The following is a 22,143-nucleotide window of genomic DNA, read 5'->3' as shown; positions in this document are numbered from 1 at the left end:
ACCGATACCGATATCAACCGATACCGATATATAGAGTGGTGGAATGAACACATTATTATGCCTAATTTTGTTGTGATGCCCCGCTGGATGCATTAAAAAATGTTTTCCAAAAGTTATGGAAAAAAAAATGCCAACATGGCACTGCCGTATTTATTATTGAAGTCACAAAGTGCATTATTTTTTTTAACATGCCTTAAAACAGCAGCTTGGAATTTGGGACATGCTCTCCCTGAGAGAGCATGAGGAGGTTGAAGTGGGCGGGGTTGAGGTGGAGGCAGCAGTGGGTGTATATTGTTGCGTCCCAGAAGAGTTACTGCTGCAAGGTGTTCTGGGTATTACTTCAGTTGTGTTACGGTGTGGATGTTCTCCCAAAATGTGTTTGTCATTCTTGTTTGGTGTGGGTTCACAGTGTGGCGCATATTTCTAACAGTGTTAAAGTTGTTTTTATACGGCCACCCTCAGCGTGACGTGTATGGCTGTTGCATTCACTTGTGTGAAAAGCCGTAGACATTATGTGATATGGCTGGCACGCAAAGGCAGGGCCTGTACTTCTCCCTACGTCCGTGTACACAGCAGCATTTTAAAAAGTCATACATCTTACTTTATGAAACCGATACCAATAATATATACCAGAGGGTGTATATTGTTGCGTCCCAGAACAGTTACTGCTGCAAGGGGTTCTGGGTATTTCTTCAGTTGTGTTTATGTTGTGTTACGGTGCGGATGTTCTCCCAAAATGTGTTTGTCATTCTTGTTTGGTGTGGGTTCACAGTGTGGCACATATTTCTAACAGTGTTAAAGTTGTTTTTATACGGCCACCCTCAGTGTGACCTGTATGGCTGTTGACCAAGTATGCATTGCATTCACTTGTGTGAAAAGCCGTGGACATTATGTGATATGGCTGGCACGCAAAGGCAGGGCCTGTACTTCTCCCTACGTCCGTGTAGACAGCAGCGTTTTAAAAAGTCATACATCTTACTTTATGAAACCGATACCAATAATATATACCAGAGGGTGTATATTGTTGCGTCCCGGAAGAGTTACTGCTGCAAGGGGTTCTGGGTATTTCTTCAGTTGTGTTTATGTTGTGTTACGGTGCGGATGTTCTCCCAAAATGTGTTTGTCATTCTTGTTTGGTGTGGGTTCACAGTGTGGCGCATATTTCTAACAGTGTTAAACTTGTTTTTTTATACGGCCACCCTCAGTGTGACCTATATGGCTGTTGACCAAGTATGCATTGCATTCACTTGTGTGAAAAGCCGTGGACATTATGTGATATGGCTGGCACGCTGCTGTGTACGTCCGTGTACACAGCAGCGTTTTAAAAAGTCATACATCTTACTTTATGAAACCGATACCAATAATATATACCAGAGGGTGTATATTGTTGCGTCCCAGAAGAGTTACTGCTGCAAGGTGTTCTGGGTATTTCTTCAGTTGTGTTTATGTTGTGTTACGGTGCGGATGTTCTCCCAAAATGTGTGTCATTCTTGCTTGGTGTGGCTTCACAGTGTGGCGCATATTTCTAACAGTGTTAAACTTGTTTTTTTATACGGCCACCCTCAGTGTGACCTATATGGCTGTTGACCAAGTATGCATTGCATTCACTTGTGTGAAAAGCCGTGGACATTATGTGATATGGCTGGCACGCTGCTGTGTACGTCCGTGTACACAGCAGCGTTTTAAAAAGTCATACATCTTACTTTATGAAACCGATACCAATAATATATACCAGAGGGTGTATATTGTTGCGTCCCGGAAGAGTTACTGCTGCAAGGGGTTCTGGGTATTTCTTCAGTTGTGTTTGTTGTGTTACGGTGCGGATGTTCTCCCAAAATGTGTTTGTCATTCTTGTTTGGTGTGGGTTCACAGTGTGGCGCATATTTCTAACAGTGTTAAAGTTGTTTTTATACAGTCACCCTCAGTGTGACCTGTATGGCTGTTGACCAAGTATGCATTGCATTCACATGTGTGTGAAAAGCCGTGGACATTATGTGATATGGCTGGCACGCAAAAGCAAGGCCTGTACTTCTCCCGACGTCCGTGTACACAGCAGCGTTTTAAAAAGTCATACATCTTACTTTATGAAACCGATACCAATAATATATACCAGAGGGTGTATATTGTTGCGTCCCAGAAGAGTTACTGCTGCAAGGTGTTCTGGGTATTTCTTCAGTTGTGTTTATGTTGTGTTACGGTGCGGATGTTCTCCCATAAGGTGTTTGTCATTCTTGTTTGGTGTGGGTTCACAGTGTGGCGCATATTTCTAACAGTGTTAAAGTTGTTTTTATACGGCCACCCTCAGTGTGACGTGTATGGCATTTGACCAAGTATGCATTGCATTCACATGTGTGTGAAAAGCCGTGGACATTATGTGATATGGCTGGCACGCAAAGGCAGGGCCTGTACTTCTCCCTACGTCCGTGTACATAGCAGCGTTTTAAAAAGTCATACATCTTACTTTATGAAACCGATACCAATAATATATACCAGAGGGTGTATATTGTTGCGTCCCGGAAGAGTTACTGCTGCAAGGGGTTCTGGGTATTTCTTCAGTTGTGTTTATGTTGTGTTACGGTGTGGATGTTCTCCCAAAATGTGTTTGTCATTCTTGTTTGGTGTGGGTTCACAGTGTGGCGCATATTTCTAACGCTGTTAAAGTTGTTTTTATACGGCTACCCTCAGTGTGACCTATATGGCTGTTGACCAAGTATGCGTTGCATTCACATGTGTGTGAAAAGCCGTGGACATTATGTGATATGGCTGGCACGTAAAGGCAGGGCCTGTACTTCTCCCTACGTCCGTGTACACAGCAGCGTTTTAAAAAGTTATACATCTTACTTTATGAAACCGATACCAATAATATATACCAGAGGGTGTATGTTGTTGCGTCCCAGAAGAGTTACTGCTGCAAGGGGTTCTGGGTATTTCTTCAGTTGTGTTTATGTTGTGTTACGGTGCGGATGTTCTCCCAAAATGTGTTTGTCATTCTTGTTTGGTGTGGGTTCACAGTGTGGCGCATATTTCTAACAGTGTTAAAGTTGTTTTTATACGGCCACCCTCAGTGTGACGTGTATGGCATTTGACCAAGTATGCGTTGCATTTACATGTGTGTGAAAAGCCGTAGACATTATGTGATATGGCTGGCACGCAAAGGCAGGGCCTGTACTTCTCCCTACGTACACAGCAGCGTTTTAAATAGTTATACATCTTACTTTATGAAACCGATACCGATAATTGTGAAACCGATACCGATAATTTCCGATATTACATTTTAAAGCATTTATTGGCCGATAATATTGGCAGTCCGATATTAATCGGACATCCTTATTCAGGACTCAAGCAGATCCCAAAGAAAAATAACTAAGAAGTAAGAAAAGTTGGTTTTGCATAGTAGGTCCCCTTTAAAACTTGATGTAAGCCAGGGGTGTCCAAACTTTTTTCCACAGAGGGCCGCACACAGAAAAATTTAAGCATGTGGGGGTTGTGTTGATATTTTTCATTTTCAAACCATAACATATATGATTTTTTTTTTTAATCCTTAGGGGTCCTGGGGAGCATAGAGGGTCTCAGTCACTAAAATGTTAAAAATAATTCAAATCATTATTATTTTTTATTTAATGCTTACAGTAAATCTCTATATCAACTTGAGGTTGATATAAAGTAAAACAAATCAGGTTTTATGTCTTCTCTGTCAAAGACAACTTTGTTTTTTATAGTAAAACTGAAATATGCAGTATTTAGATAGATAGATAGTACTTTATTGAGAGTTCCTTTATTTAGCAATTAAAGCCCTCAAAGATCAATAATGCAGGACACCATTGATTTTAATTATTTCATATTTTTGAGTAATCACAGTGAAAAGTTAAATAAAATCCTACTAAATGTATTTGAGGTCCGAAAGGTTCCTCACTCATAAAGATAGATAGATAGATAGTACTTTATTTATTCCGTCAGGAGATTTCCTTCAGGAAAATTAAAATTTTCAGCACAATCCCATTCAAGTTTAGACAAACATTACAGGGAGACAGAACAGGATCGCTGACGGGTCTGCCGGCTTCCAGCGCCCCTTACAAAAAAGATGAGATAAAGGTAAACAAAGGGGGGGGGGGAATAGAAGATTAAAATAAAATAAAAAAAATCGGTCTTTGCCTGGGCCCTGGAGAGGAGGTGCAGACTGAGGCCAAGGGAAAAAAACACACACACACTGATGTTGGTCAGGAAGGCCTGGGTCTCAGTGTCCGTTCTAATTCAACCTAAAGGAGTTCAGGTCAGGACTCTGTGCAGGCCAGTCAAGTACATCCACACCAGACTCTGTCATCCATGTCTTTATGGACCTTGCAGTGTGTGACATCATTAGTGAGGTCACACACTGATGTTGGTCAAGGAGGCCTGGGTCTCAGTGTCCGTTCTAATTCAACCTAAAGGAGTTCAGGTCAGGACTCTGTGCAGGCCAGTCAAGTACATCCACACCAGACTCTGTCATCCATGTCTTTATGGACCTTGCAGTGTGTGACATCATTAGTGAGGTCACACACTGATGTTGGTCAAGGAGGCCTGGGTCTCAGTCTCTGTTCTAATTCAACCTAAAGGGGTTCTATCGGGTGATAAAGTGATACATTGTTATTATTATTATTATTTTTTTTACTTTTAACACTTAAATTTCAAGATCAACTTCCGATATATCTGTCGATTTTAAGTTTGAACTATTATTTTGTTGGTTTTATGCTCTTTTGTCAAAACTTTGATGTTTTTATATGGCAACCACACAACATATGCAATATTTTTTCCACATAAAACAATTTAAAGTGATAATTTTTAAGTAATAATTCATTATAAAATAGATTTTTTGTCCCTTTTTATTTTGGAGCAATAGGAAAAAAATGAAATAAAAACAAAATGAACAAAAAAAACTGCCTGCATGGCAGCTTTGTGTCAACATTGCCATTTTTTCTAATTAGATTTCACCTCATTACACTTTTTTTAAATGTTTATTTTTTATTTTTTGCAATACTATCAATTTTGCAATTTTTGCAGAATGTGTGATTAGCTGCGGGCCGCACTTTGGACACCCCTGATGTGAGCCAAAATGTTGAAAACAAATATTTAAAGTGCGATGTGGCGAGGGGACGACAAGTTAGCTTAGCAGGTTTGAAAAATATATTTTTCTCAAGCTGAGTCGTAGAATCCAACAAGCTGCCTGCATATAAAAGCTCTTTCTGATACGTTCCAATGATTACATGTCCATCCATCCATCCATTTTCTACAGCTTATTCCCTTTTGGGGTCGCTGGCGCCTATCTCAGCTACAATCGGGCGGAAGGCGGGGTACACCCTGGACAAGTCGCCACCTCATCGCAGGGTCAACACAGATAGACAACATTGACACTCGACTTTGGTAAATAAAGCCGAGTTATGCCAGCCAGGCGCGTGCTGGCATTGTGAGGAATCTACCGGTGTCCCCACGTGGTCTTAGGAGGATGCCAACCGGTCTTACCCAAGTCCATGTCAGAAGCTTTGGGCCTGAGTGAGTAGGGGCTGCCCTTGTAGACCGCATCCAGGAGTTTCTCCTTGACCTGAGTGACGGTGTCACAGTTCAGACACTTCACAGTCACCTCCGCCGCGTTCTCGTTCTCGGGGTTCACGCAGTGCAAAGTCTGGCAGGGGGAAAGAGGAAGGATACTTTTTTTTAGCAGCGGACAAAGCATGGTTCAACCCGTCCTTCTGTACTGTTCTACATGTTTGTTCACCTTCTGGAACCAACTCACACCCAACATTTCAGATCCAAACCTCAGGTCCATCATTCTAATAGTCCAGATATGACTCACCCACTACACCAGACCTGGGCAAATTAAGACCCGGGGGCCACATGCGGCCCGTTAAGATTTTCAATCTGGCTTGCTGGACATTCCGAAATATTTTTTTTAGATCTTTAAGATGGAAAGTGTAATGTTTGCCACTGACAGTTTGTTTGTGTTTTAGTTCTTCCTCTGTGTGTTTAGTTCATCCCATCCATTTTCTACCGCTTATTCCCTTTTGGGGTCGTGGGGGGCGCTGGTGCCTATCTCAGCTACAATCGGGCGGAAGGCGGGGTACACCCTGGACAAGTCGCCACCTCATCGCAGGGCCAACACAGATAGACAGACAACATTCACACTGACATTCACACACTAGGGCCAATTTTAGTATTGTCAATCAACCTATCCCCAGGTGCATGTCTTTGGAGGTGGGAGGGGCCTATCCCCAGGTGCATGTCTTTGGAGGTGGGAGGGGCCTATCCCCAGGTGCATGTCTTTGGAGGTGGGAGGGGCCTATCCCCAGGTGCATGTCTTTGGAGGTGGGAGGGGCCTATCCCCAGGTGCATGTCTTTGGAGGTGGGAGGGGCCTATCCCCAGGTGCATGTCTTTGGAGGTGGGAGGGGCCTATCCCCAGGTGCATGTCTTTGGAGGTGTTTGGGGCCTATCCCCAGGTGCATGTCTTTGGAGGTGGGAGGGGCCTATCCCCAGGTGCATGTCTTTGGAGGTGGGAGGGGCCTATCCCCAGGTGCATGTCTTTGGAGGTGGGAGGGGCCTATCCCCAGGTGCATGTCTTTGGAGGTGGGAGGAAGCCGGAGTACCCGGAGGGAACCCACGCAGTCACGGGGAGAACATGCCAAACTCCACACAGAAAGATCCCGAGCCTGGATTTGAACCCAGGACTGCAGGACCTTCGTATTGTGAGGCAGACGCACTAACCCCTCTGCCACCGTGAAGCGCCGTGTGTTTAGTATTTCCTGTTATTAGTTCCTATCAGCGCTCCCATTTTGTTGTCTTTCTCCCTGAGCGCTGTTTCACCTCAACTGCAGCTGATTGGCAACTGGCCACACCTGGTGTCAATCAGCCCGCTCTTATTTGTACCTGATTTTGTGCTGGATTATTGTCATGTATTGTGGCTTCTGTATTGTCGTGCTGTGTCGTCTTTGCAGCGCAGCGGTAAGCTATATTCGTTAGATGTTTGTAGCTTACTGTTTTTTGCTCCCTGCTTCCAGTTTGTTTTCATATTACAAGTACGACTTCTGTTTTGCTACCCGCTAACTTCCACGCTTGGCCCCTCTTGTTTTTGCTAAGTTCCTTTTGTTTTCTAGCTCCCGTGCTAGCTCTCTTAGTTTGTTATCTGCCTCGTGCATGCTTTTTGTTTATACCCTTTTGTTTGCTCGTCTTAGTATTTCGATTAAATCATGTTTTCTCACTCAATGCCTGCCTCTTCTGCATCTTGGGGTTCGTCACAAACTAACTCTGACAGTGTAGCCGCCATTATGTGCACTCATGCTTTCTAACGACCAGAAGTCTTCAACCGTACTAAGTAGTTCAATGGTTGGAATCTGCACTTATGGATGATTCACCAGTTACTATGGTCCTCTAATTAGTAACTATGGAAATCTATCCTTCTATTATCAGGACTCCTCTTCCTCCTATCCAGGCGATCACAAAAAGCCGCTGCCTGACCAGGGCTCAGAAAATCTGCAGAGACTCCTCCCACCCCCACCAAGGACTGTTTTCACTGCTGGACTCTAGAAAGAGGTTCCGCGGCCTCCGAAGCAGAACCTCCATGTTCTGTACCAGCTTCTTCCCTCAGGCCATAAGACTCTTAAACGCATCATCATTAAAATTATCCCCTCAACTCCCCCCAAAATGGATTAACTCGCTGGAATAAAAAAAAGACAATATAACATACATCCATAAGCGTGGACACATATGAAAATGTGAAGTGAATTGAATTATATTTATATAGCGCTTTTCTCAAGTGACTCAAAGCACTTTACATTGTGTAATCCCAATATCTAAATTACATTTAAAACCAGTGTGGGTTGGCACTGGGAGCAGGTGGGTAAAGTGTCTTGCCCAAGGACACAACGGCAGTGACTAGGATGGCGCAAGCGGGGATCGAACCCGCAACCCTCAAATTGCTGGCACGGCGCTCTACCAACCGAGCTATATATCTGTACAGTAATCTAATCTATATATTTATCAGATCGGTATGTTGTGAGTTCAAATCCCGGCCGAGTCATACCAAAGACTATAAAAATGGGACTCATTCCTTTCCTGCTTGGCACTCAGCATCAAGGGTTGGAATTGGGGGTTGAATCACCAAAAATGATTCTGCTGCTGCTCACTGCTCCCCTCACCTCCCAAGGAGTGATCAAGGGAGATGGGTCAAATGCAGAGAATAATTTCGCCACACCAAGAGTATATATTTATGTATTTAAGTCTCACCTTAAAACTCATTTGTATACTCTAGCCTTTAAATAGACTCCCTTTTTAGACCAGTTGATCTGCCGTTTCTTTTCTTTTTCTTCTATGTCCCACTCTCCCGTGTGGAGGGGGTCCGGTCCGATCCGGTGGCCATGTACTGCTCGCCTGTGTATCGGCTGGGGACATCTCTGCGCTGCTGGTCCGCCTCCGCTTGGGATGGTTTCCTGCTGGCTCCGCTGTGAACGGGACTCTCGCTGCTGTGTCTTGGATCCTCTTTGGACTGGACTCTCGCGACTGTGTTGTATCCATTGTGGATTGAACTTTCACAGTATCATGTTAGACCCGCTCGACATCCATTGCTTTCCTCCTCTCCAAGGTTCTCATAGTCATCATTGTCACCGACGTCCCACTGGGTGTGAGTTTTTTCTTGCCCTTATGTGGGCCTACCGAGGATGTCGTGGTGGTTTGTGCAGCCCTTTGAGACACTAGTGATTTAGGGCTATATAAGTAAACATTGATTGATTGATTGATTGATGTATTTTATATATATATATTAGGGATGCACCGAAATGAAAATTTGTGGCCGAAGCCGAATAAAAATTAAACGCTTGGCCGAAAGCCGAATACCGAATAATGAATGCGGTTTTTCATAATTTTTTAAATATTGCATAAATAGCCTAGAATAAATGAAGAGTTCATACGCAAAAACCGATAAACGCCATTTTGATAAAGTTTAGCCCGGCCTCGGTAATATATAGTCCGCCACTTCTATTGTGGTATACCAAAATCAATTTGTTTGCAAATGCAGACAAATGTCGCTTTTAACGTCATTTTAGTTCAGCGATTTATTGCAAAGGCCGATAAGCGCCATGGATCATCTACCACAAAAGCCGATATATCCGTTTGCCCAACCAGCGCTGCATTACGGGATCACGTGACAAACAAAATGTCGGCGCGCACGGACTCACTCAGTGTTGTTATCCACGCATGAATCATTTGGAAGCTTCTCCTGTCAACAAAACTGTTAAGCCAGCGAAAAAAACTGACGTGTTGAAGTTATTTGATGTTGGCGCTAGCACGCGTGTCCGTGAGTTTTACACCGCCGCGTTAAACGATGTTGTCGAGCATGGAGCTAATGTCGATAGCGATGATGAGTCAGCTGTTATCTGCACAGGAGTGTTTTTGAGAGGCAAACCAGGTTGAGCATTTGTGCTTGTTTTATTAATAAAACATTGTCTTCATTGCAACACTGTTTTTTTTTGTTTTTTCATTTTGTGCTGAAAAGCACGAGGTAAATATGTGAGGTCACAGTTCCAAAAAAGCAAGTACGAAGAAACAATGTTCGCAAGGACAGCTAGATTTATACGTACCAAGGGATCCAAACTGTTAAATAATGAAGTAAAGAAATGTGAACAGTTGTTACCTTGAAATGTGGCTTTCGATACATTTCACGTTCTGTTTTTCTCTCTTGAATATTATGCGAAATAACGACCGCAAAGAAAACGATTTTGGAGATATCTGTTTTTGCGACATATATATCTGCTTTTGACGTAAAACCACATCAAACACTCTTACTTGAAAGCCATTCATTACATCAGCATTTCTTAAAAGTTTAGGCTTTCATGACTTGCTTATGTTGATATTAAATAAACCACTGCACGCTTGTGCATGTACCGACAACACCAGCAGGCAGAAAATCGTTAATATACAGAATCGGTCAAAATGGATTTATCTGCTTTTGCATATGAACTCTTCAAATATTCAGACATGTTTTTATTGAATATTGACATTTTTTTTAATATTCCAGTAGCCTTTGCTTTTCAAAAAAATGCACAACGTTTTTCATTTATATTAGGCCTTCAAACAAAACATGCATTCCAAAAAAAAAATAAAGTGCATTAATGTGGATAAACCCACAACAAATGAATTATTGTCCTTTTGGCAAAAGTCTGCTTAGCCACAGTAGATATGCTAATAATGTCAACAGAAGGCTCAAGTAAATCTCAATTAAGTGTGTGCTTGTAACCTCATACACTTATACAGTCCATTGTGTAATTTCCATAAATAAAAGTTTATAAATAGACGGTTTAGTGTTAATAAACACAGCAAACATTGCACACAAGTGGTTCAACACAATTAAACCTAAAGTGTAGCTCTGCTGGTCAAAAACAACACCAGATATCACAAAGTCAACGTTTTCAATCCATTCATACTTAGTTGTTCTGTTGCCGTCACAAGGCCGATGTTTGCGATTTATTTAGGGTCGATAGTGCCATCTTCCTCTACTCACCCACTGCTGCTTTATTGTGAAACCATGTTTCACTGGTGCCCCCTGCGGTGTGGCGGGAGTACTGCATACATGAGCAACTCTGTTCTGAAAGGTTTCATCAGGCCGAATCGTCACCGCGTCAAAAAATTGCGTCACACGCCACTATTCGGCCTTGTTTTTAACTCGTTCCACCAAAGGCCGAATGTGGCTTTTTTTGCCATATTCGGCCGAATATATTCGGTTACCATAATATCATCAAAAGGTTCAGAGAATCTGGAGAAATCACTCCACGTAAGCGGCATGGCCGGAAACCAACATAGAATGACCGTGACCTTCCATCCCTCAGACGGCACTGTATCAAAAACCGACATCAGTCTCAAAAGGATATCACCACATGGGCTCAGGAACACTTCAGAAAACCACTGTCACTAAATACAGTTTGTCGCTACATCTGTAAGTGCAAGTTAAAGCTCTACTATGCAAAGCGAAAGCCATTTATCAACAACATCCAGAAACGCCGCTGGCTTCTCTGGACCCGAGATCTACTGCTTTATTGTGAAACCATGTTTCACTGGTGCCCCCTGCGGTGTGGCGGGAGTACTGCATACATGAGCAACTCTGTTCTGAAAGGTTTCATCAGGCCGAATCGTCACCGCGTCAAAAAATTGCGTCACACGCCACTATTCGGCCTTGTTTTTAACTCGTTCCACCAAAGGCCGAATGTGGCTTTTTTTGCCATATTCGGCCGAATATATTCGGTTACCATAATATCATCAAAAGGTTCAGAGAATCTGGAGAAATCACTCCACGTAAGCGGCATGGCCGGAAACCAACATAGAATGACCGTGACCTTCCATCCCTCAGACGGCACTGTATCAAAAACCGACATCAGTCTCAAAAGGATATCACCACATGGGCTCAGGAACACTTCAGAAAACCACTGTCACTAAATACAGTTTGTCGCTACATCTGTAAGTGCAAGTTAAAGCTCTACCATGCAAAGCGAAAGCCATTTATCAACAACATCCAGAAACGCCGCTGGCTTCTCTGGACCCGAGATCTACTCACCCACTGCTGCTTTATTGTGAAACCATGTTTCACTGCTGCCCCCTGCGGTGTGGCGGGAGTACTGCATACATGAGCAACTCTGTTCTGAAAGGTTTCATCAGGCCGAATCGTCACCGCGTCAAAAAATTGCGTCACACGCCACTATTCGGCCTTGTTTTTAACTCGTTCCACCAAAGGCCGAATGTGGCTTTTTTTGCCATATTCGGCCGAATATATTCGGTTACCATAATATCATCAAAAGGTTCAGAGAATCTGGAGAAATCACTCCACGTAAGCGGCATGGCCGGAAACCAACATTGTATCACTGTATAAAAAACTGACATCAGTCTCAAAAGGATATCAGTCTCAAAAGGATATCACCACATGGGCTCAGGAACACTTCAGAAAACCACTGTCACTAAATACAGTTTGTCGCTACATCTGTAAGTGCAAGTTAAAGCTCTACTATGCAAAGCGAAAGCCATTTATCAACAACATCCAGAAACGCCGCTGGCTTCTCTGGACCCGAGATCTACTCACCCACTGCTGCTTTATTGTGAAACCATGTTTCACTGGTGCCCCCTGCGGTGTGGCGGGAGTACTGCATACATGAGCAACTCTGTTCTGAAAGGTTTCATCAGGCCGAATCGTCACCGCGTCCAAAAATTGCGTCACACGCCACTATTCGGCCTTGTTTTTAACTCGTTCCACCAAAGGCCGAATGTGGCTTTTTTTGCCATATTCGGCCGAATATATTCGGTTACCGATTAATCGGTGCATCCCTAATATATATATATATTATTTCTATATATTTATTTAATTATATATGCTCCTTATTGCTTTTTTTTTTGTTTAATCCTGCACTACCATGAGCTTATGTAACAAAATGTCGTTCTTATCTGTGCTGAAAAGTTCAAATTTGAAGAACAGGGACGGCGTGGCGCAGTGGACGAGTGGCCGTGCGCAACCCGAGGGTCACTGGTTCAAATCCCACCTAGAACCAACCTCGTCACGTCCGTTGTGTCCTGAGCAAGACACTTCACCCTTGCTCCTGATGGTTGCTGGTTGGCGCCTTGCATGGCAGCTCCCTCCATCAGTGTGTGAATGTGTGTGTGAATGGGTGAATGTGGAAGTAGTGTCAAAGCGCTTTGAGTACCTTGAAGGTAGAAAAGCGCTATACAAGTACAACCCATTTATTTATTAAGTCGAATTTTATTAAATACGGTTTTGGGTCACGTTGATTTCCAAACAAATAAAAAACAAAAAAAAACCCTGAATAAAAAGCCTCCCAGTCTGGTGACGCCATATTTGTGTTTGCCAGGGGTCGTAAGAAGCGAAATTGGGGGTTTATGTCTGCGGCCGTCATAAAGTGCCGGAGAGAGGATGATAAAGCCGAGTAAATAGTCGACTTTACTGACCATCAAAAAGGATCAACGTTGGAAAAAAAAAGTCCGTAAGACACGGCAGCAGTCAACTAATTTCCCGTTGAGTAAACAATGCTTCCCGCGTCTCTGCCGGTTGTTCACGTTTACGCTCGAAGGCTGGAAAGCAGAAGGACACATTAAGTTTACTGACCAGCGTTTTGTAGTCAATCTGCTGCCTGATGAGCTTGTCCTCGCTCAGAGAGTAGCGAGCCTCTCCGGTGATGGCGTCTATGGGTCCTTTCTCCATCTGCTGCTTGATGGCACAGTGGAGCATGAAAAGAGGCTCGCCCGCACACTCCTGGTCGAGGGGAGGACGCAGATAAAGAGCGTTAATGGCGTGGACGCTGAAGCTCAAATAATGCAGGCGTTAAAGGATGCAACCTTCATGGGCGATGTGGACTTTTATTAATAACTCCATCTTTTTAGGCCATGTTACCATACACCATATTTATCTCCATACTTTGCTTGAGGCCTTGAATGAACACTTGATGCATACAATCACAGGAGTGTGAGGATTCTATGTGTCTGCATTCAAACATTCTTCTTCAGACTGCATTCATATATGCTACTTTTAAACTTTCATGCAGGGAGGGAAATCACAACTACACACCCCGTTGGAAAATTGTGTTAGATGTAAATATAAACAGAATACAATGATTTGCAAATCATTTTCAAGCCATATTCAGTGGAATATGCTACAAATCAATCAATCAATCAATGTATTTTATTTCGGCAATCTTCACATAAAACAAAGAACAGCAACAAGAAAAGAAAAAAAACAACAACAAAAACACTCATTTGAGCAATGATTGAGCCGGAGTACCCGGAGGGAACCCACGCATTCACGGGGAGAACATGCAAACTCCACACAGAAAGATCCCGAGCCTGGATTTGAACCCAGGACTCCAGGACCTTCGTATTGTGAGGCAGACGCACTAACCCCTCTGCCACCGTGAAGCCCATATATACACACACACAAATATATATATATATATATATATATATATATATATATATACATACATACACACATATCATACATACACAATTCATTTAAATTCCATATAAAGTGGTAACATATACATTTTAATATAACCTATATGTATAATTATGAAATCATAAATTGTATCTATATACATATATATTATTGTCTTTCTAAAACGATGTTTGCTCTTCTTTCTTATATTTACTAATGATAAATGACAACATATTTGATGTTCAAACTCATAAACATCTTTTTTTTTTGCAAATAAACATTAACTTTAGAATTTGATGCCAGCAACACGTGACAAAGAAGTTGGGAAAGGTGGCAATGAATACTGATAAAGTTGAGGAATGCTCATCAAACACTTATTTGGAACATCCCACAGGTGTGCAGGCTAATTGGGAACAGGTGGGTGCCATGATTGGGTAAAAAAACAGCTTCCCAAAAAATGCTCAGTCTTTCACAAGAAAGGATGGGGCGAGGTACACCCCTTTGTCCACAACTGCGTGAGCAAATAGTCAAACAGTTTAAGAACAACCTTTCTCAAAGTGCAATTGCAAGAAATTTTGAGATTTCAACATCTACGCTCCATAATATCATCAAAAGGTTCAGAGAATCTGGAGAAATCACTCCACGTAAGCGGCATGGCCGGAAACCAACATTGAATGACCGTGACCTTCCATCCCTCAGACAGCACTGTATCAAAAACCGACATCAGTCTCTAAAGGATATCACCACATGGGCTCAGGAACACTTCAGAAAACCACTGTCACTAAATACAGTTCATCGCTACATCTGTAAGTGCAGGTTAGAGCTCTACTATGCTAAGCGAAAGCCATTTATCAACAACATCCAGAAACGCCGCTGGCTTTTCTGGGCCCGAGATCATCTAAGATGGACTGATGCAAAGTGGAAAAGTGTTCTGTGGTCTGACGAGTCCACATTTCAAATTGTTTTTGGAAATATTCGACATCCTGTCTTCCGGACCAAAGGGGAAGTGAACCATCCAGACTGTTATCGACGCAAAGTTCAAAAGCCAGCATGTGTGATGGTATGGGGGTGCATTAGTGCCCAAGGCATGGGTAACTTACACATCTGTGAAGGCACCATTAATGCTGAAAGGTACATACAGGTTTTGGAACAACAAATGCTGCCATCTAAGCGCCGCCTTTTTCATGGACGCCCCTGCTTATTTCAGCAAGACAATGCCAAGCCACGTGTTACAACAGTGTGGCTTCGTAGTAAAAGAGTGCAGGTACTTTCCTGGCCCGCCTGCAGTCCAGGCCTGTCTCCCATGGAAAATGTGTGGCGCATTATGAAGCGTAAAATACGACAGCGGAGACCCCGGACTGTTGAAGGACTGAAGCTCTACATAAAACAAGAATGGGAAAGAATTCCACTTTCAAAGCTTCAACAATTAGTTTCCTCAGTTCCCAAACGTTTATTGAGTGTTGTTAAAAGAAAAGGTGATGTAACACAGTGGTGAACATGCCCTTTCCCAACTACTTTGTCACCTGTTGCAGTCATGAAATTCTAAGTTAATTATTATTTGCAAAACAAAAACAAAGTTTATGAGTTTGAACATCAAATATGTTGTCTTTGTAGCATATTCAACTGAATATGGGTTGAAAAGGATTTGCAAATCATTATATTTTGTTTATATTTACATCTAACACAATTTCCCAACTCATATGGAAACGGGGTTTGTAAGTCAATTTACCAAAACTGTATTTATTAAACAGTTATTAAACATTCATGTCATTTCCAAAACAGAAAGTGCAAGATTGTCAGACATTTTAAAACGAGCTATGAGTGCACTTTTGTGCACGATGTCACTAAGATGACATATCAAAACAACACTAAATTAAAGTGCACTTTTTGTACAACACTCCACTACAATAGTTTAAAACAAATAAATAAAGTGCACTTTTGTGCATGATGTCACACAATATATATCAATAGGTGTCACATAAAAATGAGCTGCATAACAGGAAATCAGGCAGTGTATGTCCTTCACTATGTGGTAGGTTCCTGCGGATGTTATCTCCTTCTGTTAACTATTTTTTTCCATACGGTGTTGATGTGGAAATGGTTGCTTTGGCACCGAACGGAGATGTTGACATGCGGAGTTTCAAGTACTCTTCATTATCTAGAGCATGGGTGTCAAACTCTGGCCCGCGAACCAAATCTGGCCCACCATGTAAATTAATTTGGCCCTTGAGGCAATATCAATTTAGCATTAGAGCTGGCCCGCCGGTGTTATACAGCATCGGTGCCGTAGTAACACCGCATTCATCGCTAATACTCATACTTGCCAACCCTCCTAATTTTCCCGGTAGACTCCCGAAGTTCAGTGCCCCTCCCGAAAATCTTCCGGGGCAACCATTCTCCCGAATTTCCTACCGATTTCCACCTGGACAACTATATTGGGGGCGTACATTCAAGGCACTGCCTTTAGCGTTCTCTACAACCTGTCGTCACGTCCGCTTTTCCTCCATACTAACAGCGTGTCACATAATATTTGTGGCTTTTACACACACACACACATGCACAAGTGAATGCAAGGCATACTTGGTCAACAGCCATACAGGTCACACTGAGGGTGGCCGTATAAACAACTTTAGCACTGTTACAAATATACGCCACACAGTGAACCCACACCAAACAAGAATGACAAAACACATTTCGGGTGAACATCCGCACCGTAACACAACAGAATAAATACTAACTCTTCCGGGAAACTTCCAGCAAACTGACCAATAATTAACGTTTTATTCATGCATTTTCTCTTGCTACTTCAAGGCTTGAATGTTTGGTTCATTCATTATTGTTATTTTATTTTCAAATTTATTACTAGCCTGTGGAAAAAATTGGATATTTACCTCAGAAGATTGCAAATAGAAAAAAAGGCATACAATTTTTATTTGTATTTTATTTGACATGCCATTGGTGTTTTTTTAAATTATTATTATTATTGTTTGAAACGGGATTTTGCATGTCACTAAAGTTATATAAGTTGTTCAATATTTAATGCAAAACTTGTTTGGGTCCCTATTAAAAGGTTAATTTGTTCAACCTCGGCCCGCGGCTTTGTTCCGTTTAAAATGTTGGCCCACTCTGTATTTGAGTTTGACACCCCTGCCCTAGAGGGTGACTTTTTCAAATGAGGCTACATTAGCAGAGCTGCTACTTTTTGATGCAATGCTACATATACCGCTTGTCTGTTCTACATCTTCCCGCTTGAAGCCAAACTATCGCCAGACGATGGACCCCCTGCTGTTTGTCCTGGGAATTAATTCTTCTTCCTTCATTTGTTACTAGATTGGCACCTTCTCTCTCTCGTATTACCACTCGCACCGCTCCGCTAGCATCACAGCTAATGTTACCCATGCCGCTACCTCTCTGCTCCGCGAGGGCATATTTTCTATATCGCACGGAGACAAACCCGCGATATATCGAGTATATTCCATATATCACCCAGCCCTAGCTTCATGAGGGAGTCATTTTTTGACCTTTGACGATTCAAGAAAAATGACATTTCAACTGATATCACCCTCAATAGTAGGACTTTTTCTGCAAGTTTGTGAGCAACCTCGTCCTACCCATGATGCACCAACCCTCCTCCTGTTTCACGCTGCCTACCGAGGCGGTGACATTAGTCACAAAGACAACTAATGGCCGTGAATAACGTCACAGTCACATGTGTTAGTTTAATCTGTCTGTCTTCAAGCAGAATGCAGTTACGGCGTAGATGGTGCGGCACGTAGCAAATTAAGGCTTTTAAGTCACGGTCGGGTTCATTTCCCGGTACAGTCGGGGGACACAATGCCAACCAGGGAGTTGATTAGCTTTTGTGTGAACAGTTTTAATGATTCTTTAGGAGGAAACATTAAAAAAGTGCAAACTGCTAGCAGGTCATTTGCTAATAAGCTAACAGTACGCCATCCAGTTCAGTTCATTTTCGTTTAAGTAAAAGTACAAAATACAAACCATAAAACTACTTAGTTATTAAATAAAATGATTCCATAGAAATATTTGTCATTGTTGTTTTTAGGGTTAGGTATAATAAATAATTTAAATACATAAAATAAATATTACAAATTTATAAAATTAAATTAGATAAAAACTTGCAGGGTTAAAAAGAAGTTGACCTTATCATAGAAAAAACATATAATAAGAGCAGTCAAAAATATTGCATTAATAATAATAATAATGCATTTTTTTTGGTATAGCGGTCCCCAACCTTTTTGTAGCTGCGGCCCGGTCAACGCTTGATAATTTGTCTTGCGGCCCGGGCGTGGGGGGGGATTTTTTATTTATTTATTTATTTTTTGTCATGAAAAATGGAGGTTTTTTTTGGTTGGTGCACTAATTGTAAGTGTATCTTGTGTTTTTTATGTTGATTTAATAAAAAATTAAAAAATTGAAAAAAATAAAAATTATTCTGCGGCCCGGTACCAATCGAGCCATCCCCTGGATTTAATAAAAAATAAATAAATAAATAAAAAACAAATTATTCTGCGGCCCGGTACCAATCGAGCCATCCCCTGGATTTAATTTAAAAAAAAAAAAAAAAAATCTTCAGCGGCCCGGTACCAATCAAGCCATCCCCTGGATTTAATAAAAATTTAATTAAAAAAAACTAATTCTTCTGCGGCCCGGTACCAATCGAACCATCCCCTGGGTTTAATAAAAAAAAAAAAAAAAAAAATTCTTCTGCGGCCCGGTACCAATCGAGCCATCCCCTGGATTTAATAAAATTTTAATAAATTTAAAAAAAAAATCTTCTGCGGCCCGGTACCAATCAAGCCATCCCCTGGATTTAATAAAAAATAAATAAATAAAAAACAAATTCTTCTGCAGCCCGGTACCAATCGAGCCATCCCCTGGATTTAATAAAAAATAAATAAATTAAAAAAAAAACAAATTCTTCTGCGGCCCGGTACCAATCGAGCCATCCCCTGGATTTAATAAAAATCAAATAAATTAAAAATAAAAAAAATTCTTCTGCGGCCCGGTACCAATCGAGCCATCCCCTGGATTTAATAAAAAAATAAAATAAACAAAAAACAAATTCTTCTGCGGCCCGGTACCAATCGAGCCATTCCCTGGATTTAATAAAAAAAAAAAAAAAAAAATTCTTCTGCGGCCCGGTACCAATCGAGCCATTCCCTGGATTTAATAAAAAAAAAAAAAAAATTCTTCTGCGGCCCGGTACCAATCGAGCCATTCCCTGGATTTAATAAAAAATAAAAAAAAAATTCTTCTGCGGCCCGGTACCAATCGAGCCATCCCCTGGATTTAATAAAAATTAAATAAATTAAAAAAATAAAAATTCTTCTGCGGCCCGGTACCAATCGAACCATCCCCTGGGTTTAATAAAAAATAAATTAATTTAAAAAAAAACAAATTCTTCTGCGGCCCGGTACCAATCGAGCCCTCCCCTGGATTTAATAAAAATCAAATTAAAAAAAAAAAAAAAAATTCTTCTGCGGCCCGGTACCAATTGAGCCATCCCCTGGATTTAATTAAAAAAAAAAAAAAAAAAAAAAATTATTCTGCGGCCCGGTACCAATCGAGCCATCCCCTGGATTTAATAAAAATCAAATAAATTAAAAAAAAAACAAATTCTTCTGCGGCCCGGTACCAATCGAGCCATCCCCTGGGTTGCAAGCATCAGTGCAAAGGTGAGTGAGACTCGGACTGGTGTGTGTGCTTGCTGGCAAATTTCACTTCAAAATACACCCCGACTAGACTCCAGATAAAACTGTTAGTAAGTTCTGTGCAAATAAATGATGTAGATTCAAGTTAAACATTTAAAAAAATATATAATGATCTCACAATAAAGTTGCATTTGTGTCAATGTTTGGTCGATATTAAATAAATTCTAATTATGCGAATCACTAATTTCTCAAAAATACGATTATTGTGTTTAAAAGAAAATCATTGTTTGACAGCACTACCAAGTACATAAAAACATGTCTTGCATAACTTGTTGGTCTTACCTTGAGGAACTTATACAGGAGGAACGTGAACCAGTTGGTCAGCATTTTCTCAGCAACCGACTCTGTTCTGTATTAGGAAAATAAAAAAATAACAGTTAAAAAAAGTCTAAATTCCCACAAAAAACGTGATTGTTTTATATATTTAGTGTGTGCTTTTATATAGAGAATAATATAAGGAAGAATCCGCTCCAAGTCTGGGGAACGCTCTACCTGACCACCTGAGGGCTTAACAGACTGTGGATGCTATTAAAAAAGGCTTAAAAATCCTTCTTTTTAAGAAGCCTTTTTTTTAGATATGTGTGCTAGTTCTAGTTTTAATTGTATTATTTAGGGACCGAATGTCCCTTTGGGACAGAGGAACCTATTGTATTTCTAAAGTTTTATTATTATTATTATTATATCGCCGCCTCTTTGAGCTGTAATTTGACCCCCATAACATGCTTCAAAACTCACCAAATTTTACACACACATCAGGACTGGCGAAAATTGCCATCTAAAAAAAAAAAAAAAAAAAACCCCAAAACTCAAAATTGCGCTCTAGCGCCCCCTAGGAAAAAACACAGACAAAACTGCATGTAACTTCCGTTAGGAATGTCGTAGAGACATGAAACAAAAACCTCTATGTAGGTCTGACGTAGACCTACATTTCATAAACTTACATCCTTCAGCAAAAATCAACAAGAAGTTGGCAAAAACCCCTTCAAAACAAAAGTTTCCTAAAAAATGTCATTTTTGCCTCTTTGAGCTGTAATTTGACCCCCTTAAAATGCTTCAAAACTCACCAGACTGGACACACACATCAGGACTGGTGAAAATTGCGATATAATAAAAAAAATAAATAAATAAATAAATAAAAAAAAAAACTGCGCTCTAGCGCCCCCTAGGAATAAAACACTGACCAAACTGCTCCTGGGAAGAAAACACAGACAAAACTGCTAGAAAACTTCCGGTAGGAATGTCGTAGAGACATGAAACAAAAACCTCTATGTAGGTCTCATTTAGACCTACATTTCATTAATTGACATCATTCAGCAAAAATCAACAGGAAGTTGGCAATTACTCCTTCAAAACAAAAGTTTTGTAAAAACCCGTCACCTTTTTTTAAACATTATCTCCCCTGAGTGCGTTGGTTGTGTCGGCTTCAAACTCGCACAGGAGAGAGATTGAACCCTTCTGATTAAAAGTTGCGTAAAAAGTTTTTCTAATTACTCCGGTTTTGATTTTACGGGCCTTCAAAGAACTTCTGCGCTGATGCTGTCGCGCTGCTGCTGTCTCAAGATGGCCGCTTAAAAGCAGGAAGCACCAGCGTGCCCACACCATGCAGAGAAGGTGGGTAATGTGCAGGTAAAGATATGTTGACTGGGTGAAAGAAGGAGGCACCAGTTTGACCCCAGGATACAGAGAAAGTAGGTAATGTGCAGGTAATGATATGTTGTCTGGGTGATGGCAGGAAGCACCAGCATGTATGGGTGACAGAAAGAAGCACCAGTGTGACCCCAGGATGCAGGGAAGGTAGGTAATGCGCAGGAAATGATATGTCTGGGTGATGGCAGGAAGCACCAGCGTTTATGGGTGAAAGAAAGAAGCACCAGTGTGACCCCAGGATGCAGGGAAGGTAGGTAATGCGCAGGAAATGATATGTCTGGGTGATGGCAGGAAGCACCAGCGTTTATGGGTGAAAGAAAGAAGCACCAGTTTGACCCCAGGATGCAGAGAAGGTAGGTAATGTGCAGGTAAAGATATGTTGACTGGGTGAAAGAAGGCGGCACTAGTTTGACTCCAGGATACAGAGAAGGTAGGTAATGTGCAGGTAAAGATATGTTGTCTGGGTGATGGCAGGAAGCACCAGCGTGTATGGGTGACAGAAAGAAGCAGCAGTGTGACCCCAGGATGCAGGGAAGGTAGGTAATGTGCAGGAAATGATATGTCTGGGTGATGGCAGGAAGCACCAGCGTTTATGGGTGAAAGAAAGAAGCACCAGTGTGACCCCAGGATACAGAGAAGGTAGGTAATGTGCAGGTAAAGATATGTTGTCTGGGTGATTGCAGGAAGCACCAGCGTGTATGGGTGACAGAAAGAAGCAGCAGTGTGACCCCAGGATGCAGGGAAGGTAGGTAATGTGCAGGTAATGATATGTTTGGGTGATGGCAGGAAGCACCAGCGTTTATGGGTGACAGAAAGAA

General features: G+C 41.6%; 1 protein-coding gene across 1 annotated transcript in view; it reads right to left on the bottom strand.

Annotated features, from left to right (window-relative positions):
* Positions 1-22,143, bottom strand: part of LOC133553997 (plexin-A1-like) — a 648,088-nt gene that overhangs the window by 36,087 nt on the left and 589,858 nt on the right. Inside the window, exons 28-30 of the mRNA XM_061902321.1 lie at positions 19,961-20,027; positions 13,122-13,268; positions 5,497-5,656 (exon numbers count right to left, since the gene is read on the bottom strand). Of these exons, the coding sequence (XP_061758305.1) occupies positions 5,497-5,656; positions 13,122-13,268; positions 19,961-20,027 (374 nt within the window). The remainder of the gene's footprint in view (positions 1-5,496; positions 5,657-13,121; positions 13,269-19,960; positions 20,028-22,143) is intronic.

The sequence above is a fragment of the Nerophis ophidion genome, linkage group LG06, assembly GCF_033978795.1.
Source record: "Nerophis ophidion isolate RoL-2023_Sa linkage group LG06, RoL_Noph_v1.0, whole genome shotgun sequence".
Taxonomy (NCBI): Eukaryota; Metazoa; Chordata; class Actinopteri; order Syngnathiformes; family Syngnathidae; genus Nerophis; species Nerophis ophidion.
Note: the sequence above shows the minus strand (reverse complement) of the source record. Positions and strands in the feature narration are given on the sequence as shown.